Here is a 23868-nt window from a genome sequence, read left to right on the forward strand (position 1 = left end):
GGATCGAGCATTGTTTCGTTCTGCTGTGCATGGGGTCGCTATGAGTCGGTTCCGACTCGATGGCACCTGACAACAACAACAACAACAACGCTACCAGAGCTCCTTGCTTGCTTAAGCAACTGTAAAGATGTGCCGACCATGCCCAGGGCGCATAGCTGAGCAGTGACATCCAAGAAAATGCCATTAAGGAAGACCACCCATAAAAATTCTGTATTTTTACTTCTTTGTGAGATATTTTGCAGGTTGGACTGGTTTACCCAGTGCTCTAGGCATAACTTTACAGGACAAACCTTCTACTAGGGCAGAGAATGCCAGCCCCTAGGAGGGGTTTGAACTACTAAGGAACTACAGAACCACGTATACGTAACATCTTATAGTAAGTATCACCTGTTCCTATCAGAGGGCTTTGCGGTGGGATCCATCTAGAAAAAATGCTGCAAACACAACCCAATAAGCACGCTGTTGTTATTGTAGTTAAATGACGTCAATCAGTTCTGACTCATAATGACTTTGTATAGGGGTTCCAAGAAGTGGCTGCTGGGTTTGAACTGTGGATCTTGTGGTTAGCAGTCCAGTGCTTAGCCTACAATATCACACCACTATTCCCCCAATAAGCCTTACCCCTCCTGAACTGACTTCTTTAAAGTGTTCAAGGGCAAAGATGTCAGTATGAGGACTAAGGTGCATCTGACCCAAGCCATGGCATTTTTAATAACCTCATATGCATGTGAAAGGTAGACAATGAATCAAGAAGACCATAGTAAAATTGTTATATTTAAGCTATGATGTTGGAGAATGGTAAAAGCACCATAGATTGCCAAAAGAACAAACCAATCTGTGTTCAAAGTACAGCCAGAATGCTCCTTGGAAGCCAGGATGGCCAGACTTTGTCTCTCATTCTTCAGACATACTATCAGGAGAAACCAGTCCCTGGAGAAGGATATCATGCTTGGTAAAGTGGAGGGTCAGAAAAAGAGAGGAAGACCCCCAACGAGATGGATTGGCACAGTGGCAGCAGCAATGGGCTCAAATGTAGTAACAATTGTGAGGTTGGCACAAGACAGTGCAGAGTTTTGTTGTGTATAGGGTTGCTGTGAGTTGGTACAAACTAGATGGCACCTACCAACTGTAACAATTCCTAAACAGACCATTTCTTGGAAAACCCCTCCTATCCCTAGGAATAAACATGATGCTCTTTCCCTACCCAAAGCATTTTAAGCCCCAGCAAAGCCTTTGTTTGGGGGTTAAGTGTTGCAGGCCTCTCTTTTTTATAATAAACCTTTGTGTGTATGGAAACTCTGCCTCACCTGACAGAGTTAATCAGTAGAAGGCAAGCCCACCTTCAGGGTGGAGATGCCATAGCACTCCAGGTAACAAGGGACACACCTAAAGTGACAGGTTGGGGCAAGTAAGGAGGTACAGTTAGAGGGATGAGAGTGTGAGGTCCTGAAAGCTGAGAAGGAAATGCTTCTCAGAGGGAGGGATCAGCTGTACCAAATGCTGCCGCTGGCTCAAGGAGTGTGTGGACCAGGATCGCCCACTGTCTTACATTTTAATAGCTTCATGTCCAGAGAGCAATTCCTGTGGTGTCATGTGAGACAGGAAAACCCACTATTGAACTGAGTCAGATAAAGGGGGTCCTGGTAGCATAGTGGTTACGAATTGGGCTGCAAACCTCACAGTCAGCAGTTCGAAACTACCAGCTGTTCCGTGGGAAAAAGATGAGGCTTTCTGCTCCATTAAAGATTTACAGCCTCAGAAACCCTGTATGGGGTCGCTATGAGTTGGAACTGACTCCATGGCACCTCACAAGTCTTACCAGAAGACTGGACTGGACCCCCACCCCTGCCAAGATTTTGCTTCAATGATGGGGAACAAGGTGTCAGGGAGCAAGTCAGAGCCTTGGGGAGCTAGTTGCCTAAATTAGCATAACCCTTGTGGCTTTCTGCATCTACTTGTTTCTCAGACAGCAAATAATCTGAAAAAACATGTTTATTGGGAAAAAAACAACAATCTGTACAATTCAAAGTCGTCTAGTCTCAAGGGACTCTCCTTCCCTTCGCAGCTGGCTCCTTGGGGACCTGGGAAACAACCTGGAAGGGGACCAAGACTTGGTCCTCCACTTGGTCCAGCAAGTAGGATAATCTGGCATCCACTTTCCTGGAAAAAACCGGGGTAGAACAGAGGCTCAGGGTTTTTTTTGTGCTCAGGATTGGGTTCTGGAACTGTGGGTGGAGTTTCCCAGACTAGAAAAGGTTTCAGGAGGATGTGAATCCTGGTAAAGGGTCACCTTTTCTGCCGCCGCAGATCCAACCGTTGAGTCCTTAGCACCTGTAGCACAGGGTCGTCCTGAAACTCGCTGCCATCCGAGTCTGGTGATAAAAGAAATAACTCTAGGGGGGTAGGACAAGAAGGGACAAAGACTTGGGTACAGGCCACCCATGCACACACACCAGGATCACCTTCAGCGGCTTCCAGGAGCTGGAGAGCTTGGGCGAGCAGGTCCACCGAGGGGGTGTGGTCTGTGGCGGGCGGGGCCTTGGGCATAGTCTCGAAAGGCTCCACCTCCAGTGCAGGGGGCGGGGTCCTAGCAGGCGGATCCCTGGTACAAGCCGAGGGCGTGGCTTTACCCTTCGTCTGCTCCGACTCTGCAGCGCCGGCGCCGGCAGGGGCGCCAGTTTTCCTAGGCTTGGTCTTACACCGACCGTAACGGGTCTCAGCTTGTGTAAACTGTGTTTCAGAGGGAAGGGGCTTGTCCTCCAAGTGATGGGACGGGACCTTAACCTTCAGACAGTCAGCCTCCGTTGGAGGTGGGCTCTCCAAGCGAGGGGGTGTGTCCTCCAAATTGTCTGGGAACAGCCGAGCTGTCACTACCTGACCTAGAGCGCCTCTGAGCTGAGGGCCAGGTGCTTGGCTTGTTGCCTTGACTTGCCCAGCAGGTTCTTGGCATGGGGTTCTGCCCCTCTGAGGCTTAGGGTCCTGCCTCTTGGGCTGGGCAGGGCTGGCGGAGGCAGAGGTGGGTTGATCTTGGGGGGTTGCAGAGGGTGGGAGGGTAGAAGGCAGTGAGGCAGGAGGAACAGCTGTGAGAGCTACCCAGGGGTTAGGCTGTGGGGCCCAGAAGAACCCGTGGGGGCTAGGGCCCCAGACGATGTGTGAGGCGGGCCCCAGAGGCATAGGAGGTCTTGGCACACAGAATGCCTCAGGGGGAGCAGGACCAGGCTGGGCCACACTGTCCCACAGAGGGACACAGTTAGGCTGGGTCCTCAGGGGATCGAGGGTCTCTGCAGGGGCAGGAGTGGTCTGTAGATACATGGGAACAGGGACCTGAGAGAGAGAGAAGGTTTTTGTTGTTGTTAAGTGCTGTTGAGTCGATTCCGACCCATAGCCATCCTGTATAGGGTTTCTAAGGAGCAGCTGGTGAGCTTGAACCACCGACCTTGCAGTTCAAACAACTTTGTAGTCTGACGCGTTAGCCCACAGGGCCACACCAGGACTCTGGGCTGTTACTTCCCCACATTTCTCCTCAGGCTCTTCCCCCAGCTCTCTCAGGCTCCTCCTGTCCCCATCTTACCGGAGGAGTGGTGACGCCAGGGGTCGTGGACCGCACCCAGGGTCCATCACCCTTGCCTCCTCGAGCTTGCTCAAGCTTCCTCCGCTGTCGCCATTGGTACAGAATATCATCCTCTGGCCGCAGGGGTGCTCTTGAGGAAACTCGAGCCGGAATTGGGGTGGGGGCTGATGCCGGGGTTGCTGTGGGGACACAGAGGGGAGAAAGGATGAGGCATCGGCAGAACTGGGGTGCTGAGCAACCCACCAGCCTCCACACCCTTCCACCAATTTCTTCCGATAATACTTCAACTTCTCCCTGGGGAAGGAACTAGAAGAGGGGGCACAGCCAGAGGAGAGCCCCCATGGGCTGAGCCTTACTGTGTGTCAGGCATTGTTCTGGATGTTCATGTTACAACTGTTGTTGTTGTGTGCCGTGGAGTCAGTTCCGACTCATAGCAACCCTGTTCAGAGTTTCCGAGGCTGTACATCTTTACATGAGCAGAAAGCCTCATCTTTCTCCCGTGGAACAGCTGGTGGTTTCGAACTGCTGACCTTGAGGTTCACAGCCTGATTCATAACCACTATAGGTTACAATGGAGAATAAAATACATCCTCCAGAACTTGTCTCTTCTCTAGCCCCTCCTCAATGGCCCCAGCCTGGTCTAGCCACTCACCAACCTGGCCTCTTTATTCTCTCTGTCCCTCCAGTCTGGTCCCCACAGGCAGCTAAGGGAGCTTGTGGACCTCTGAGTCCGATCAGGGTTCTGACTCAGGCGAAACGGAAAAGGGCTTGGACCTCTGTGACGTCCTCTGCCTGGAATGCTCTTGCCTTATGTGTCTGTCCTTCAGGGACCAGCTCAAATCTCAATCTCTTAGTGAAACCTCTGGCTTGTTGTTAAGTATCATTGAGTCGGTTCTGACTTATAGTGCCCCTGTGTAGGGTTTCTGAGACTTACACATCTTTCTCCTGTGGAGTGACTGGTGGGTTCAAACAGCTGACCTTGTGGTTCACCATGCAGTGCTTACCCTGTAGTCACAGGACTCTCTGACCTCTGACTCTTCTATTCAAAGCTGCAACAGCCCCTAGCAAAGATTTTCAGCCTCTGGAACCCTATACAGGATTGTTGTAAGTCGGAAGGCGCACAGTGGCTCTGTAGGACACATACTGGACCGTGAACCTCAAGGTGAGCAGTTTGAGGACACCACTGTTCCACAGGAGAAAAATGAGACTTTCTGCTCCTGCAAATATTTACAGCTTTGAAAATGCTATATAGGGTCACTATGAGTCGGAACCAACTTAACGACACTTAACAACAACATTCTAGTGCCCAGCCCTGTGCTGGGGGCACAATAGTGACTAAGACAGTCCTGGTCCCTGTCCTCAGTCCAGTGAGACAAACAGACCGATTCCCACTGTCCAGTCATCATCAGTAAGGCCACCCTTTCCTCTCTGCATTCTACCAGCGAATGCGGCATGAATGAAGAAGGAACTATCCCAGACCTCTCCCTCCCCGCTGTGGTGGTGGTGCACCAATTCATAGCGACCTTGTATAGCATTCTGAGAGTGGTTGGTGGGTTTGAACTGCAGACTTTTCAGTTAGCAGTCCAGTGTTTATCCTACAGTGTCACACCAAGGGCCCTTCCTTCACCCTAAATATAGATTATAAATAGCCTTAGGTTCTTTAGATCAGTTTGCTGGTGAATCAGGTGGGGTGCTGAATTTACAAAACACTTCCATTTCTTAAAACTTGTGTTCAGAATAGCAGATGGTGGACTTGTCAAACTAATGTTAGTTGTTGCCATAGTTGCTCCAAATGTACAAGAGGGCTTCAAACAGCTCATGGAAGCTATCAACTCCTCTGAAAAGAATGACTTTAGATGCTTCTGGATAAAGTGGGAGGACAGTGTGGAACAAAATTCAAAATTATAAAAAAGACCAGACTTACTGGTCAGATAGACACTGGTGGGACCCCCGAGACAATGGCCCCGAGTGACCCTCCACACATCTGGGACTGAACTCGCCCCCAGGGTTAACTTTTCAGTCAAACAACATCAGGTTTATCGGGGAACAAGAACACTAGTGAGGTACGCACACCTTAGAACAATGAACCTTTTGAGATCAGACAGGCAGCATGATCCAAGGGCTAAGTTCAGTAGGGTCAGGAAAGGAGGAAAGGAAGTGGGTAACACAGGGAGAAAGTGGAGTATGTGATGTTACCTTGAGGGGATTGTAAGCAATGCAATGAATTAAGTAAAAATGTGCATGGACTTTTGAATGGAAAACTGATCATCTGTTCTGTTTACCTTCACTCAATCCACAGTAAAAAGTTCATGGAAAAATAGAATTTTTCCACAAATATTTTCCTCTTATTTATTAACTCATTTAGTCCTCATTACACCCATGGGGAGAAGTATAAGTATTACCTCTGTTTTACAGTCAGAGAGGTCCAAGGTTAAACAGTTGGTAAGTGGCATTACTCTTGGATTTGCATCCAGGCTTCCCTGGTTCCTTGCCTCCCGGTACTCACCAGGCGTGTTGGGACCAGGGTCCTTGCTGGAGTCAGGGATGGAAGTCACAGAGAAGGGTGAGAGGCCATCTGAGCTGGAGGGGAAGGAGGAGCTTCTAGCAGCACTAAGGCTGGGGCTGGAGATGGAGGCCTTGCTGCAGGGAGAAGGCAGAAATGAGGCAACAGAGCTCCCAGAGGCAGTGGGCGGGGCTAGGAGAGGATGCCAGAGGTGGGGGAGGCACCTTTGTTTGAGCAGCCTAGCAGCTCTGCTCTGCAGACTCAGGGTCTCCAGGTCCAGCAGGGGCGAGTCCCATGTGTTGAGGTTCTGTGGGGTAAGAGGACTCAGAGGCCAGTCCTAGCTCCCGAGGCTGCTGGGAAAGGGCGTCTACACAGTGCCTGGCATGCCAGTCTGCATCCCACCTGGTACCCTCATATCTGGTCTCAATGGACCTGCCAGTTTAGTATCTGGAAAGACTGACTACATTTTCATCTGTGAATCCACACTCTTCATGTGCAGTTACTCCTGTTTGAGGAGAATGAACCCTATCTCAGCCACAATTCTACCCTCCTGGTTCCTCTGATTAATCTCTGCCCTCAAGAATGAGCCAATGACACCCATTGGCCTTGAGATTAGAGCAAGAAGAGGAAGGGCTGGCTAGTCTGAAGTTTAAAAAGTTGTGTGAACTCCTGGGCCCATGGGCACTGACCTAGCCCCTGGGACAAGGGCTAAGAATAAAGGAGAAAGCTGGTGTGAAATGCAAAGAGGTGTGCGTGAACTCCCAAACTTCCAGTTGGTACCCATTTGACCTAGCTAGGATGGCTAGGGCTAAACTGACCAGAATTCAATTAGATGAAGACAAAGATGTACAATACTGTGAGCAAGTATAAATTGCTACATTTTCATGAATCAGACTTTTGCTCAAAATTCCAACTGGAATGGAAGATTCTTCATATCAATGAACATGCTTGTCTCATCAGTGGACTGGGTTGATTGTTGTTATTGTTAAGTGCCGTCAATTCAGTTCCGACTCATAACGACCCCATATACGGTTCCCAAGGAGTGGCTGGTGGGTTTGCCAACCTTGTAGTTAGCAGTCCAATGCTTATCCAACAATGCCAGCAATTTAGATATTAGCTATCAAAAAAAGGGGGTGGGTGGATATAAAGGCATGAAGTGGCCAGCTTACAAGCTTTCATGGGTGTGCCTAGTTTCAGAATGAGAAGGGAAAGATAGAATTCCCACTGAATAGTTTTCCTCTTTTCCATATGGATCTGGTGAAAGGGGGTGCGGTATGATGCTGAAAGGATTTTATGATTCAACTGTAAGTAATTGTTAGCAGGATTCATTGTGATTGTCAAAACTGAAATTGTAGAAGATGTGTTACTAAAAGAGGGGAATAGTTAATATTTCGTTTCAGGAACAGACGACCCCAGTACCATCAAGAAGGAAGAACAAGAGTGGAAAGTGGGATCCTACCATAGAGAAGTGGAGACAGCAGAGACGGTGGCAGAAGTGGTGGCATGGAGAGACAGAGCAGCTGTGGGCTCTAGGCCCATGGACTGAGTAAGGCTGTGTGCCTGCAGGCAGGAGGCTGGCTTGCAAAATGTGCCCTTTGAACATTTAAATGAATATGGCAGTGTAGTGGTCATGAATCGGGCTGCGAACCGCAAGGTCAGCAGTTTGAAACTACCAGTTGTTCCACGGGAGAAAGATGAGGCTTTCTGCTCCCGTAAAGATTTACAGCCTTGGAAACCCTGTACAGGGTCGCTATGAGTCAGTTCCGACTCCACAGCACATAAGCACCAACTACCATAATTTAAAGAAAGAATGAGCCAATCAGAGTGAGACCTGGGGCTTTGGATGGAGCTACTGGAAAAATCTCTTCTTTCAACTGGAGTAGCTAAGGTAGTACATGAAAGTCCAGAGCCAGTGGCGAACACTTTGGTTACTATAATGGGAAAGTTTGTTTGAGATTGAGCCCAAGAAAGAGGAACACAGAGCTGAGAAAGTCAGGTTCCTGCCAACATTGTTCTAACATTGTTCTAACACAGATCAAACTATGCCCCAAAGTATCATTTTTACATTTCTCACTTACATTAGCCAACAATTTCTCCTTTTTGTTTAAGCTTCCTTGAGTTGGGGATGGGCTCTAATTCTATCCTCACACTGATGCTGTCAGTTCAGCCAGATAAGAGAGGGAGCGGAGGGAGATGTCACCTGCTCTCTTTCCTGAAGAAGGCCCATAGTCCGGGATGTGCTGGACACTGTAGCAGGAATTGGGATTGTTGTGTTGGGTTTTCTTTCTTGCTTATTGGTCCCTGCTGAGAAGCTTCTAGTGAGTTAGGAGGCCTAGGAGGAGTGGCTGCTAGGGGTGTGAATCAGCGAAGATTTGAGGTCAGCGGGTAGACGCCACCAAGGCAGGTACCTGATGTGAGTTGGTTGCTGGGATCTGGAGATTCAGGTCTCAGCCACCAAAATTCAGCTGGGGTTAGGCCTGCAGGCTGCCGTTGCTCTCGACTTGTCGGCTGAGCCTGACGGAACCGGTTTATGTACCTATGAGCATCAGGGGAAGGGGAGAGGAGTGGGGTGAGGAGAGCGAAATCGTCACCATCCCAGCCAATGTCTACCAAGTTTCATGGCTGTTCTTCTATAGACTACATTTCCCAGGTGCCCTTTCAGTCTGTGGTCAGATATAAGAAGACATAGTTCTGGAAAGTGGATGTAGCTGGGAGTCATTTTGGCTCATGAAAGTAAGGGGACAGCCTTGGGATGGGAGAATAGATAGAAGGAGACTGTGTCCCTCAGTCCTCACCTAGGGGCTGCCGTATCAGCCCTGGTTGTTTGTGTCTGAGCTCTTAAGGGAGAGAGAAATTTTAACTCGTTTGTGTCACAATTAATTTGAGACTCTTTTGTTACAGCAACTGAACTTGTACCCTACAAATCCAAGTGGCTGCTAACGATAATAGATGCTTTGTTGTTGCTGTTAAGTGCCGTCGACTAGGTACCGACTCATAGCGACCCTGTATATGGTTTCCAAGGAGTGACTGGTGAGTTTGAACCTCCGACCTTGTGGTCATTATGTGCCCTGGAGTCAATCCCGACTCACAGTGACCCTGTAGAAGGTTTCCGAGGCTGTGAATATTTACAGGAGCAGAAAACCTCATCTTTCTCCTGTGGAGCAGCTGGTAGACTTGAACTGCTAACTTTGCAGGTAGCAGTTCAAATCTGTTAAGTGCCGTCGAGTTGGTTCCAACTCATAGCGACCCTGTCTAAGGTTCCCAAGGAGTAGCTGGTGGGTTTGAACTGCCGACCTTGTGGTTCGCAGTCCAGTGCTGATCCTACAGTGCCACATCAGGAGTCCTCAGAGCTCCTCAGTATTTTTTAATTTACAGATGAAGATACTGAAGCCCAAGTTCACACAGATAGCAGGGTAGGGGAGCTAGGATTTGAACCCTGGAAGTCTAGCACAGGAGCCCAACCTCTTAATCAATCATACACACGAAGTGTCTGGTCTTAAAATAGTGCAGCAAAAAGAGCGCTAACCAAGAAGATGATTATGGGATGCCTGTCATCCTCCAACCCAAACTTTCCTTCTCCCCCAGGGCTGCTTGTACTTACTTTGCCATTACTGAATCCCTGCTATCAATAGGGGTAAATGGTGGGGAAATCCCCATCTGTTCCTTAGAGGAGTTGGCTGAAGAAGGGGTCCCTGAGCTGCATGGCCAGGACTCCTCAGACAGCTCCAGGGAGTTAGAGGCTGTGGCTTGGGGACTGCAGGGGTCCTGTATGTCTGGTAATAGGATACACTCAAGGTCTAAGAAATGGGAGGAGAGAAGAAAAAGTGAAGTCTGAGGGCGTCATTCCTATAGGAGAATGAATACACACACATGAAGTCTCAATTCAGAGGGAAAAAAACACATCTTACAATGGTAAGAGGGTCACTGGGTAATGAAGTGGATTACGAGCTCAGCTGCTAACCTCATGGTCAGCAGTTTGAATCTACCAGCCATCCCATGCTAGAAAGATGAGGCTTTCTGCTCCCGTAGATTTAAAGACACAAAAACCCAATATAGGGTCGCTAGGAGTTGGAACTGATTTGATGATACTTAATAACAACAATATTTAATTTAGACTTCTGGTGTGGCGCTATAGGCTCAGCACTGGACTGTAAACTACAAGGTCGGCAGTTCAAACCCACTAGCTGCTCCTCCCAAATCCTATACAGGGTCACTATGAGTTGGAACCGACTTGATGGCCCTTAATAACAACAGCAGCAATGGCAACAACCCAAAGTGAGGATGGCAGGCATCCCATAATAATCATCACAGTTATCTGTGATAGGGACCCTGGGCAGGGCCACGGGCAGGGAAGACGGACTGGCTCTTAACCTCTTACCTCCATCTGTTATCCCATGTCTTCCTTCCATCTCTTACTTTCTTCCTACTGGATTGGCACACAGCACTTTCTGTGGGGTGTCCTTACCTTGGGCCTCGGGTTTGGCTTTGGGATGGCCAGTACTTGCTCTGACCCAGGAGACCATCACCAAAGGTGCTGTCTTGAATGGAGAAAACTGGCAGGCTGCAAAGGGAGAGTAGGGTTGGAGGCGCTGGTGGTCTACCAAGCGGGGGTGGGAAAGCTTGGTCGCTGCAATCATAGGAGGAGGGGCATAGGATCAGATTACAATTTCCATGGGTCCCTGGCAGAATTATAATTCCCATAAGGCACCACTGCACATTCAAAATAAAGACAAAATACTGAAGGTACAATTCCCATAGCCCTAAATGCTAGCCCTTGGCTCTCAACCCTGGATGGAGTCTGCTGTTGTTATAAACCAAGGAGAGGATTCCAACTCACAGTGACCTTATATGGCAGTGTTATTCAGACTGTAATGGTGGCAAAGCTGCTAACCAAGATGTGGGCCACTCACACCATTTTGCAGGAGAAAGATCTGCTTCAGTTGAAGATTTACAGCCTTGGAAATCTTAAGGGGCAGTCCCACTCTGCCTTATGAGTTGGAATGCATTCGACAACAATGGATTTGATTTTTGGAATCTTTACAGTAGCAGATCAAGGAGCTCTGGTAGGGCAGTAGTTGTGAGTCGGGCAGCTAATCTCACTCACAGTCAGCAGTTCGAAACTACCAGCTGTTCCCTGGGAGAAAGATGAGGCTTTCTGCTCCCATAAAGATTTACAGCCTCGGAAACCCTGTACAGAGTCACTATGAGTTGAAACCGACTCCATGGCACATAATCACCACCACCACAGAACCAGATCACCAGAGCATAGCAGCTGAGCGTTTACCCATTATACCACCACCAATCCTTCCCGATGTAGTCCAGAAAGGACTTTTTAAAAACACAGATGCGTGAACTCCACTAAAATCAGAATATTTGGAAGGGAGGGCTACGTATCCATACATTTTTGTAGATTCCCAGGTGATTTTACATACAGCCCTTGTTGAGAACCTGTTTGAACACTGTTATTGTTAAATGCTGTTGAATCAGTTTCAACTCATAAAGCCACCCAGTTTGACCATATCCATTACAATTCTCACAAGACTTTGGGGCACCATCGAAGGACAAAAATATTGATGGATTATAATTCCCATAAAGAGTCCTAGTAGCACAGTGGTTAAGTGCTCACCTGCTAACGGAAAGTTCTGCAGTTTGGACCCATAAGTTGCTCCCCAGCAAAAAGGAGTATCTCATTCCATAAAGATAACAGTTTAGAAATCCTGTAGGGCAGTTCTACTTTGCCCTAGATTACTCTGAATGGACTCAGGCAAGGGCTTTTGGGCAATCCTCAATAGTCACTAACTCCGGCTTAAGCGAGAAAATTCAAAGACACCGTCACCTATGGGAGTCTGGGGCAATTCCAAGTGAAAGAAACCTGATTTTACTGGATGCCCTTTGACACCCTTAGAGGAAAGAAGCACTTGAAGTCACTTACAGAACGGAACGCTTATGAGAACCCCGGGAAGATGATATCTACGGCTAGTGCGGCCAAAGGCCACAGAGCATCTTGGGAATTGGGTCCTTTGCGGTTGAGCCCGAGAGACTCGCGACCCTGACGAATCTGCCTCCAGGCTGTGTCGTTCTCACTGTTTGGTCCACCCCAGGTCTCTTACGGTTCCTAGGGAAAGATCAGTCTCACCTGCGGCCACTACTGCGCTTCCGCCCGCTCAGCTCCTTCGACCCGCTGACACCGCGCGTCTTTGTAGCTTAGCAATCAGCCCCTCCCCTTTCTGGGAGTACCCGAGCGGAAAGAGCGGCCTCCCAGGCTACCAATGACCAAAGATAATAGGGAAATGGTAAAAATGATCTGACTCATGATTGGCTACAAGGGTTGTCTACTTGAGAGGTCATGTTTTATTGGCGAATCTGTCTCATACAACAGTAATTGGCAAATTTGTGCACCAATGAAAAGGATCTGAGGCTGGGCTGGCGGTTAGGAGGGATCCAAAGCACACTTTTCACAATCCTGCTCTCCCACCGCTTACCTCTTGCTGCAGAAGTCTCTTCTTGATTTCAGTCTAACTACAGCTCTTCCGATTGTGAGGGCAATCAAAGAGCCTGTCTCGTCCCTAACCGCCGTCCCTCCGTCAGTTGGACCTGCCAGTCAGTCCTGCCGGTCATCTAACCATTTCCCTCTTGCTGCAGAAGCAGCTGACTGCCCCAGGCGCCAGACCTGGGCTCCCGGCCAAAGTGGGTGGGTGGTGGGATCAAAAGGAGCTATTTCGGGACCGGTGCAGGGCCCCTGAGGGGCCAACCTAGACTGTTGGAACCCACGCCCCCTGGCTACTGTTCATTTGGCAGACCCCGCTGCCCTGCGCACCCGAGGCTGAGTCAGAGAGGTAGAGTTAGGCCCAGGCCTGCTGCAGGGTTGAGTCAGGGCCCGGTTTAGGATGGAAGTACTGTCTGTTCTGTGTCCTCTTGACAGCCTGGCCTGGCTACCACATTCTCAGTACCCTGGAATCTGCTCCCAACCCGTCATATACGTCATCCCCCAGAGCTGTCTACGGGACCCGGACTGGCTTAAAGGGACTGAGTGCTCTGCTTTAGGATTTTCGAACCCTGGGTCTCCATCGCTGCATCGTGCTCCCCTCTTTGGCAAGGCTCCGCCTCCCCTTCTTAATTTCTCCTTCGGAAAATTGGGGCTCTTAATGATAGTCTAGTAGGCATCCAGCAGGCGCTTAATAAATGGCCAATTGTTGAGGTTTCTAAATAAGGCTCTCTTAATGGCCAGATCTGGCCATGGTCCCAGTGTCCCTGGGCGGCCCGTGAAGGGCGGGCACAGGGGCCAGCTATAAGACGACGACCGCTCACTCAGGGGCACTGCGAAGTCCAGGGCAGCGGCAGCGAGCAGGATGGAGATCCCAGTGCCTGTACAGCCGTCTTGGCTGCGTCGTGCTTCGGCCCCGCTGCCGGGGTTTTCGGCGCCGGGTCGCCTCTTTGACCAGCGCTTCGGCGAGGGACTGCTGGAGGCTGAATTGGCTGGGCTCTGCCCCTCTGCGCTCGCCCCTTACTACCTGCGGGCACCCAGCGTGGCGCTGCCCGTCGCCCAGGTGCCAGTCTTGGGGAAGGGGTAGTAATCCGGTCATTTTTAAGGCGAGGGGTCCCGGGTGAGGGAATGCCTGGTGACTTTAAGTAGGGTGAAGAGGTCCGGTCAATCAGGGAAGTGGGCGGGCTGGGTTACTGAAAGGGGTCCTTGTAGTTTTGAGAGGACTCATTAACTTCGAGGGTCCAGTGGGGTGTCTCTCTCTCAGAGCTCACCAGTTAGGATACTGGTGGTAACTCTGAGGGAAATTTTGGTGACTGAAAAGAACTCGTGTGATCCAGGGAATCTGGGAAGAGCCTAGTCATTCTGACGGATGTGGGGGGGTCCCTCCAGTAATTCCCAAGGGGGCGGGATGTTCTGTTACTCTGGGGGGTCGGGGAAAGTTCAGAGGGGCGTGATCATGTGGTAATCTGATGTTTCCTGGAGAGGGAAAAGGGATCCTGTGACTTGTGGGAGGGAAGTTTGGCCATGCTGAGACGTGAAGGTGGAGCACCAGTCACTGTGGAGAGTATGAGAGGTCCCTTGACTCGCAGGGGAGGGTAGAAAGACTCAAGAATTGGGGGGGGGAAGGGGCGGAGAGGCGATTTTTGGAGGATGGACTAGGTAACTCAGATTGTGACGATTTGGGGAAGGGGGAATAAGAGGAGTTACGGACTCCTGGTGTGGCTCTGTAGTCTAAGCATTGGACTGCTAACCACAAGATCGGCACTTCAAATCCACCAGCTGCTCCTCGGAAATCTTATACAGGGTCACTAGGAATCGGAATAATCTCCACGACACCTAACAACAACAACACTGTGATTAAAGTATTAGTAACACGAACTCCTGGTGCGGCGCTGTAGTTGCACTGGACTACTGCTAACCCCAAGGTCTAAGGTTCAAACCCACCAGTCTTTCCTTGGAAATTCTGAACTGGGTCACTATGAGTTGAAAATGACTCGATGGCACTTAACAACTCTGAGAGAGCCAGGTCTAGGGTACTGAAGAGGGTGGAGGTCCCTGATCTTGCAGGGGAAGAGAATCTCATTACTCTGGGTAAAAGGAGAAATCCCAGAGATTACAGAGCTAGTGCGGGACAACGCCGTAGCCAATAGGTTCTGGGAACTTCGATCCACTCAATGACTATCCCCTCCTCCCACACGGCCCGTGCCCAGGTGCCGAAGGACCCCGGCCAGTTCTCTGTGCTGCTGGACGTGAAGCACTTCGCGCCGGAAGAAATCGCTGTCAAGGTTGTGGGAGACCACGTGGAAGTGCATGCGCACCACCAGGAGCGCCCGGTGAGCTCGCTGACGGGGGCGGAGCCAGGCCGCGCCCACTCTGACGCAGGCTGGAGCTGGGGCTCTTAGGAGGAAGGGGCAGGCCGCTGACACTTCTTGTCCCTCCAGGATGAGCACGGCTACATCGCACGTGAGTTTCACCGTCGCTACCTCTTGCCCCCTGGCGTGGATCCCGCCGCCGTGACGTCCGCGCTGTCTCCCGAAGGTGTTCTGTCCATCCAGGCCGCACCGGCACCGGCTCAGGCTTCGCTGCCATCACCAACTGCCGCTAAGTAGGGCTTTGGGAATGCCTGAAAACCGGGAGCCTCCCTGGGCCCCCCTTTTATAAGCCGACCTGACTCCGCCCAGCCAAATGTCCACGGCTCGCCAAGACAAGACGCACGTCCCATGCAGGACCATGCCCCACCCCTCCAGCTTAGACCTAGCTGTGTCACCCTTCTTAGACCCTTCCCCCAACAGCCCCCTCCCCTCCACCTCATTGACCCCTTTCTTGGCAGATACTATCCCGACAAGATCCCTACAGATTTCAAGGAAGGCACTCCTACACCACCACTAACAATCCCAGGTTATGTCAGACAGCCCTAACCCCAGAAGAGCCTGGCATAACCCCGTTTCCTCCCATAGCTATCCCAGATGGCAGACCCCCCCACCCCAGACCAAGCAGGGCTGGTCTCCAAAACTCTGGATCTTCTCACTCCAATCAGACACTCCACTCTCTACAGACACATCTGACTTGAAAGCTTCAGGCTTGTAAATGACCTTTGGGCATATCCAGGCCAACCAAAGCCTCCAACCTCAAATTGTACAGACGTTGCCCATTCTCTCCAGATTGCACAGGGGTCCCAACCCACTGTCCCAGCTCTAACCAGAACGTCCCTTTACCGGCTTCTTCCTGACCCTCGGCCTCCAGCCAGATGTCCTAGGCAATCTACCATCCACACTCCTTCCCCCTTACCTTCCAGGATCAAGCAGGCACGCCCATTCATTCCCCACAAGCTTTCTCCCTCCTTGACCTATTCCTGGCCCGGCACTCCTCCCCGATCCAATAAACGCTGAAGCTTTACCAGCTGCCTTATATCTGGACCATGAGGGATGGGCTGGTGCAAGCAGAGGCAAGGGCAAAGGGGGCCTTTTTATTGGGGTGGGGAGACAGGGAAACATCACTGTCGGTCATACATCTCCCGTAGGATCTTCATGCTTTCTGCATAACGGAGCTGGTTCCGATGAGATGCCTCCTTCCACCTGGGGTCGGATGGGGAATAAAGGAAGGGCTCAGCGCTTGGGGCAGAGACCATAGCGGGCAGGCAGGTTAGGGAAATCTCACCTCTGGCGAATACGTTTCCAGCGCTGCATGTTGCGGTAGATGAGTGTGGAGGGTGAGGGCTCAGGCTCGGAGGGCTGTGTGAACAAGAGAGGCCAGGCTGGGTGGCCATGCCCCAAGATCCATGATGTGTGCCCCCGCAGCCCAAGGCCAACCTTGCATTCCCACCTCATCATCAGGAGAACCCTGAGTCTCAGGTTGCAGTGGGGATGGAATTCGGGATCTGCAAGCATCTCCAGATGGTCCAGGGGCCATGGGTGGAGGCAACTTATACACATCACAACTCTTGCTGTTGGTAACCTCTGACCCCTGAGAACAAAAGGATCCCATCCCCACCCAAGAGAGTCAGAGCAGCGGGCTGGGAGCATACACTCTAGTCTTGCCTTTCCCAGTGACAAGAGACATAAGAATCTGAGGATCTAAAGGGCATCACATCTCTAACACCCGGGGGCCTCCTTCCATCACTCTCCAGGCCAGGAGGCCATGTCTACCTGCACCGAAAAATTCTTTTCCATCCTTGCCAGTTCAAAGGGTCATGTCTATCTGTCTGTGTGATCCCCTATCATATCTGTTTAAGAAATCCTTTTATTACTCCCTAAGGCATTTCAAAACTACCAGCTGTTCCACAGGAGAAAGATGAGGCTTTCTGCTCCCATAAAGATTTACAGCCTTGGAAACCCTGTGCAGGGTCATTATGAGTTGGAACTGACTCCACGGTACTTAACAACAAGGCAGTTCAAAACTACCAGCTGTTCTGTGAGAGAAAGATGAGGCTTTCTGCTCCCGTAAAGATTTACGGCCTCAGAAACCCCTGTACAGGGTCACTATGAGTCAGAACCGACCACTCCACGGCACATAACCACCACCACCAAGGCCAGATGAGCACTTCTGTCTGCCAGGAGGACTCATGTCTAGCCTAGCTCTTGGGGACTCCTAATTTAGGAGTTGTATCCAAACCTGTGAATTCCTCCCAAGTCAGGTGGCCAGGTCTATCTGTCCTAGGGGTCTCCATCCATCCTCCTAGCCTAGGAGTTCATGTCTGTGTACCTCATCTGATTCAGGAGCCTTATCTGAGGGACAGGGGGCCCTATGCTGGGCCACTCTGCTAGATAGGGGTGAGGGGTTAATCCCTTTGCCTGCCCACCCACTGTCCTTCCTGGGTGCTGGGCTGGGGCCACCCATCCCACCTCCTCATCCTCAGGTAGTGGGGGTAGTGGTGAGGTGGGTGAACGTTCACGTTCTCGTGACGAAGGGCTGTTGCGCATCCAGGCACGGCAGATTGGGTATAGTGGTGTGTTCTCACTGAACTGGGCCAAATCCACACTCCGGTCAAACAGCTTGATCACGTATGTGTCTGGGGATGGTGGGGGTGGAGGTGTGTGAACATCCTCACATAGCCCCCTGGCCCCCTGCCCGCCTTCTCAGGCCACTTGCACACTCACTGGATCGCTGAGGCCCTCCCTCAGCCAGCCCATCGTCCATCTCCCTCCTTTTCTTCCGCCGCTGGTGAGGGAAGCGAGCAGATGGCCTGTGAGGGGACAAGGGGGAAGAGCGTCAGGATCGGGATGGAGACAGGAGACCCCTTGTCAATTGGCTGAGGACCCCATCACCTACCGTTTGCCTGTGGCTGCGATGGAGCAGTCCCTGTGAGGAGGAGAGACAGGGTATGAGCAGGCTGATCCCAGCTTGCCCAAATACGGCTCAAAACTTCTCAATGGGCATCTTGGATATACTGGGATGTGACTTGGGATGTTCACATGAATCCCACCAACCATTTGGACCTTGTGTCCGACCCAAGTCCCAGGGTATCTGGGTGTCAACCATGCGGGGATTTATGCACATAAAGGGGTCAGGACTGTGATGGGAGAAGCACAGAGCAAAAGGGGTCTGGGAAGAAGTTACCTATCACAACCCAGATCCCATAAGAAAAGCTTACTTATTGTGAGTGTCCGATGGTGTCTTCCCAGCTTCCTCATCTAGACGCTCCCTGATAGCAGAAGAGAACTGTTTGCTAAGGGTTCCAAGGCCATGAGTGGCCTCTCTACTGGGCACCTTCCTCCCCAAGCCAGCTTCTAGGGTCCCACCCAGACCCATCTAGAATCAAAGGGTTCAACCTGCCAGGTTCCTGAGCACCCTGTGACCCCATCTTGATCTGGGTTACAAACCTGTCCATGTGACTTTTCTCCAGTAGACACTGCAGAACAGCATCCAGTTGGTTCCGGGCCTTGGCCATCTCCAACTCTGAGGGAAGAAGGTACGCAGCAGGAATGAGTCCCAAGGCTCCAGGCAGATAAGTCTATGTGCATATAGAATTGTATGGCCAAGTATGCTGGAGGAGAGCTAGACACACAGACTATGACAGTGATTAGCAAGAGCTCTAGGCTTCAGGCTGTGCCTACAGGCTTTCAGTGTGGCCTGAAGTAGGATTCATCTTGTTGAAACTACCTCTGTGAGGGTCTCTAACCTGAAAGTTAAAATAAGAGGGTCAGTCAGTTACTTTCTCAGAAATTTGGAAATAGAAATATCGTATGACCCAGCAATCCCCTAAGATTTAAGAACCGTGACACGGATAGATCTACGCACACACATGTTCATCGCAGCGCTATTCACAACAGCAAAAAGATGGAAAAGCCTAAATGCCCGTCAACAGAAGAATGATTAAACAAATTTGGTGTATACATACAATGGAATACTATGCAATGTTGACTAACGAAATACCTCATAACATGGATTAATCTGGAAGATATTAATTAATAAATTAGCCAATCACAAAGGGGCAAATATTGTATGAGACCATTGTAAAAAGTTAAGGAAAGGATTCCTTGATTTAAAAAAAAAAAAAAATTCTAAGATGGTTACCAGGGGTGGGAGGGAAGAGAAAATTATTCACTGGCTAGAATTACTTACTGGCTAAATTATTCACATATTAAATGGGTAATGGGGAAGGCAATATACAACAAGAAGGAGTTGGCAAAGGAAAGATGAAGGTAGCATAAGATACAGGGAAGAATGCAAGAGTTAATGCGAATAGAGTTAATACTGTTCATTGACAGTACTAGGAGGGGACTGCAATCATTGTAATGAAATAAAGTGTAAAAGTGTATGGTTTGTTGAAGGTGGGACTGGTGATCTGCTCTGTAAACTGTCACTCAATTTACAACATAAAGAAAAAAAAGATAATGGAATTAAAAAGAAAAAAAGTATTGGTAAAAAACCACAGAAACCTTTATTAGACAAAAACATCAAAATGTGAAGCTATTGTTTCTTGACAGATTCCCCCATCGTCACTACCATAGTCTATTCTGAGGTGCTGTTTCCATCTCTGTAAGCCTTCCCCGCAAAATTCTGCAATCTGATTTACACCACGTCAAAATGAGAGTTTTGGTATCCTCAAGGGGCTCAAATCGTGTTCCTTTTAAATATTCTTTTATATTGGGGAACAAAAGTCTGAAGGGGCAAGATCAGAGATGTAGGGTGGATGGGGTAACTTTCCCAATGAAAGTCTCAAAGGGCAGCCTTTGAAATATGAGCTGGTGTTTTGTTGCAATGAAAAGAATTCCTAAGTACAACTTTCCTGGACTATTTTTTTCCTCACCGATGCAGTTTTTCATTTCCTTAAAATTTCCTCATAATAAGCCCTTGATTGTCCTAAATCCTCTGAGAAAATCGATCTAGATTACCCCTTGGGGATTCCCCCTCCCCCCAAAAAAGACACTATAATGTTCTGAGCTGAGTTCTCTGCCTTGAATTGAACTGACCCAGGCACACCTTTTCCATGCCCTCAAACAGAAGAAATAAAGAGGCAAAAATCTTGATACAGAACTGCAGGATACTGTGCTGGACTGCAAGATCAGTTTGAATTGCAAGGTCGGCAGTTCAAACTCACCATCTGCTCCTTGGAAACCCTATACAGGGTCGCTATAAGTCAGGAAAAACTCAACAGCACTTCACAACAACAACAACAATCTCAATATGGCAGGCACACAAGTTGTATCTCAAGTTATTTTTAACTTTGATGAGAATAGAGGAAGGAGGCTATCCTTGTTTCTTTATCAATGATCATAACTTTAAAAACAAAAACAACAGTTGGCTGAGACTGAAGACATTTAAGATATAGGAAGAAGCAAAATGTTTTTGAAATCCTGTTACTAAATTATGGACAGGACCTAACCAAATGCCTGTCCTACCCAAATCATTGCATGTACTTATCACATGGGCCCTCCATGAAAGTCCCCACCTAGAACAAAATGAAATGATTGAGAGTTTGAAGAAGTACTGGTGGGAACAATATTTTGAGACGGCTGAACACGCTTCCTTTCATTGCTCTATTTGTTCCCACCATCACCCATGCAAACCTTTCAAAGTTTCCCTTGGGAAATATCCATTACCTTCAGGACCTATGATTAAACAACAGGCAGATTTTATCAAACTTCTACCTTCAAATGGCTATAAGTTTGTACCAATAATGATTTGTAGATTGTCACATTGGGTAGAAGCCTTCCTACCACTGTACCACTTCAACCTTTGTAGCTAAGAAACCTGAGAATATATTGAAAGAATACTCCTTACAGATTAGAGGAGCTTTTAATAATCTGAATTCATAACTTCCAAGTTTTACCTAAATACAAGCACTGAACTGCTAACCACAAGGTCGGTGGTTCAACCCCACCAGTCACTCCTCAAAAACCCGATATATCAAAACTGACTGGACTGCACTTAACAACAACAATGTATATTGAAAAATACACCAATTAAAGGATTTCCTAAGGATGCACTGGAAAGGACCAAATCTAGTTCTCCTTACTAATGCATGTGCCAACAAAATACAGACAATTTAGACTTGCCAGCTCTTTGGAGATCTGAAAATCACTTTGAAATGCCTAAGTGACCAGAAGCAAGTGATGTCTGAAATAGACAGCTAATCCCAAAATCATGGAACAAAACTCCATGAATCTTGTTGAATTTTGTGGACTTTGCTTTATAACAAGTTAAATTTTAAGCTATTAGCCTTATTTCTGGCCTGTGGTTTTACTTCCCAATAGTTTGTTCACTATGAAAGTTCCTTTAAATATTTTTTTTTCAGCTATGCATTTGTTAAATTAACCCAATCAGTAGCTAATGCCAGTGATTTGACTAAATGTTGTAACTGTTATTCCTCTCCACAATCTGTACACAAAAATTCAGATCCACTAGTGTCTCCAATTAGGAGCTCTGGTAGCATAGTGGGTTTATGAGTTATAAGTCGTGAGTTATAACTCCAAAGTCAACAGTTGGAATTACCAGCCACTCTGTGGGAGAAAGATGAAACTTTCTGCTCCCGTAAAGATTTCCAGCCTAGGGCATGCAATACAGAGTAGCTATGAGTCAGCCAACTTCAGGACACATAACCACCACCACCACCAGTGTCTCCAATATTAAAGTATAATATTGTACCTCTAATACTGTCAACTTTAATCTCACCTTGAAGTGTGTCACACACGTTTGACTATGACCATTCCCTGGACTGCATATTCAACATCAGGTGACTTGCTTTAATCTAACCTGAATTCGAAACAATAATTGTAAGCTTTGAAGCTCCTTGGGACCCTCTGACTGTCAAAATTAATATTTAATTTCACATGACGAACCCTCTAGATTTTAGAAGGCTGCCCATGTAGAGAATTTAACAGCATACCTGAGAGGACAAAAATATATTTGTACTGTGGTGTACAACAGGTTAAAATTGGAATGATTATCCATTTGTAATAATGATTGCAAGGAAAATTGGTTTGAAAAGGTCAAATTGTTCCTTCCCCAAGCAATGCTACCAAAAGGCATGTTTTTTACCTCTTGTTGTTAAGTGCCGTTGAGTTGGTTCCGACTCATACTGACCCTGTATAGGGTTTCCAAGAAGCAGCTGGTGAGCTTGAACCACCGACCTTATAGTTCATATGGCTTTGCAGTCTGGCGCATTAACCCACAGCGCCACACCAGGACTCCTCTTAGGATATATTTTTTTATAAGGAGGATCAAGTTATCCTGCAGTAGAACTAACTCAACATGATCACGCCTCTGTCTGGGCATTAGCTCGCCTAGCTGGCTGGAATATCACAGATCAATTCATTCTGGGAACTGTAAGAGTTCCTGAAGATGTCCACACCTATAATGAAAGTGTATTCTGGACTAGTGATTTGAAAATCCTTTCCATGTACAAAAGAAAGCTTATACTTAAAAATGGACTCCTGGTACGGTGCTGTAGGATCAACACTGGACACAAAGTTGGCAGTTCAAACTCACCAGCTGCTTCCTGGAAACACGATACAGGGTCACTATGAGTCAGAACTGACTTGATGGCATTTAACAACAACAACATACTTAAAAACAATCCTGTAGCTGATAGGGCTCCTCAGAAACCCTCTACAGGGTCACTATGAGTTGGAATTGACTTGATGGCACTTAAAAACAGTACTTACCAACAATGGCTCAAATTACTGATGAAAGGCTGCCCTACAAAAGTCCTGAGAATCCTTCACCAGTTTGAAGACAACAGAATAGCTTTAGATTTGCTTTTAGCTCAACAAAGTGGAGTATGTGCCATCATCAGTACCTCCTGCTGCTCGTGGGTAAGGTACCTCTGGGTGGCAGAGCCAAAGACCTGTGAGAAGACTGCTTGGTTGCATTCAATCAACAGTCTCTATTACTGTTGCTTTTTTTTTAAAAAAAAAAAAAAGCTGTTTACCAGAGGGTACTGGCTCCTGGATGTGCTATTCCGAGCTGGAATGGTTGTCTTAATCATTATAATGATCAATATAAGTATAATCAAATGTGCCATGAAAAGTTTACCTAATATATGTAACTCGACTGCAATCTCCTTCACTGATTATGTATTCTGAAGAAATCAAATTTTCAGAATGAACTTATTTCGTACTTTGAGTTAGCCCTTTTAGAATGTTAAACTGTCCCTCTAATGTGGCCTGTTTGCAATACTAACCCCAATGAAAACCAACTCACCATGAGGGTGAGGCCTATCCACATCACAAGGTGAAGAGAAACTCCTGATATGCTTACACGTCCTAACAGAAGGATGGTGACTCCATTGTGGGTGATCAGCACCCTCTAACAGAGGCTTGACCAAAAAGTGGGTAAGTATAAGCAAATCCCCCAAAACAGCGGCATCTGGCATAAGTAAACTGGTTGACTTGGGTCCAGATTAAGGCTACATCTTATTTTTGACTCCATTTTCACCTCCACCTTACTTCTGCTTTAACTCACAGCTAGACTGCTATTAAACTTTAACTGTCTGCCCCAAAGGACAGGGTGTTGTTCTTAGGTGCTGTGGAGTCGATTCCAAATCATAACAACCCTATGCACCCAGTTTCTGACAATTAATAGTAAGACAGTGTCTCATCCTTTATCTTCAGAGGTCTTCATTTAGTTAAGAGGGGCCACTCAGAAGCGTCTCTGGAGCTACACGGTCACATAGGGTGGCAGCCTGATTCTGTCCCACCTTCCCTATCTTTTGGACTAATGTCAAAGACAAGAATTCCCCAATTTACTACAAGTATGCATTGCTTAAAGGAGCTCTGGTAGCGTAGTGGTTACGAATCGGGCTGTGAACCACAAGGTCAGCAGTTCGAAACTACCAGCTGTTCCGTGGGAGAAAGATGAGGCTTTCTG

General features: G+C 48.4%; 3 protein-coding genes across 3 annotated transcripts in view; 1 reads left to right on the top strand and 2 right to left on the bottom strand.

Annotated features, from left to right (window-relative positions):
* Nucleotides 1-2023: 2023 nt before the first annotated feature.
* On the bottom strand, nucleotides 2024-10989 carry LOC102824483 (chromosome unknown open reading frame, human C19orf55). The gene is given in 12 exon segments (XM_006867411.1): nucleotides 2024-2114; nucleotides 2116-2160; nucleotides 2291-2372; nucleotides 2463-3300; nucleotides 3572-3750; nucleotides 6078-6211; nucleotides 6299-6381; nucleotides 8275-8378; nucleotides 8483-8610; nucleotides 9676-9828; nucleotides 10540-10635; nucleotides 10985-10989. Coding segments are annotated over 12 exon segments (1938 nt in total).
* A 2434-nt stretch (nucleotides 10990-13423) lies between these two features.
* Nucleotides 13424-15167, top strand: HSPB6 (heat shock protein, alpha-crystallin-related, B6). The gene is made up of 3 exons (XM_006867349.1): nucleotides 13424-13621; nucleotides 14769-14891; nucleotides 15000-15167. Exons 1-3 carry the CDS (start codon nucleotides 13424-13426, stop codon nucleotides 15165-15167), a joined length of 489 nt encoding a protein of 162 aa, XP_006867411.1.
* Nucleotides 15168-16015: 848 nt separating this feature from the next.
* The window catches only part of LIN37 (lin-37 homolog (C. elegans)), a 25233-nt gene continuing 17380 nt past the window's right edge, over nucleotides 16016-23868 (bottom strand). The window contains exons 2-9 of the mRNA XM_006867350.1: nucleotides 18378-18453; nucleotides 18149-18199; nucleotides 17827-17856; nucleotides 17655-17740; nucleotides 17400-17566; nucleotides 16381-16521; nucleotides 16216-16289; nucleotides 16016-16133 (exon numbers count right to left, since the gene is read on the bottom strand). Of these exons, the coding sequence (XP_006867412.1) occupies nucleotides 16052-16133; nucleotides 16216-16289; nucleotides 16381-16521; nucleotides 17400-17566; nucleotides 17655-17740; nucleotides 17827-17856; nucleotides 18149-18199; nucleotides 18378-18453 (707 nt within the window). The 3' untranslated portion in view covers nucleotides 16016-16051. The remainder of the gene's footprint in view (nucleotides 16134-16215; nucleotides 16290-16380; nucleotides 16522-17399; nucleotides 17567-17654; nucleotides 17741-17826; nucleotides 17857-18148; nucleotides 18200-18377; nucleotides 18454-23868) is intronic.

The sequence above is a fragment of the Chrysochloris asiatica genome, unplaced genomic scaffold (assembly GCF_000296735.1).
Source record: "Chrysochloris asiatica unplaced genomic scaffold, ChrAsi1.0 scaffold00104, whole genome shotgun sequence".
Classification (NCBI taxonomy): Eukaryota; Metazoa; Chordata; class Mammalia; order Afrosoricida; family Chrysochloridae; genus Chrysochloris; species Chrysochloris asiatica.

Coding starts and splice junctions, on each gene's coding strand:
- HSPB6 (XM_006867349.1), top strand. CDS start 13,424: ATGGAGATCCCAGTGCCTGTACAGCCGTCTTGGCTGCGTCGTGCTTCG. Junction 13,622..14,768: donor TGGCGCTGCCCGTCGCCCAG/GTGCCAGTCTTG, acceptor GCCCGTGCCCAG/GTGCCGAAGGACCCCGGCCA. Junction 14,892..14,999: donor CGCACCACCAGGAGCGCCCG/GTGAGCTCGCTG, acceptor TTGTCCCTCCAG/GATGAGCACGGCTACATCGC.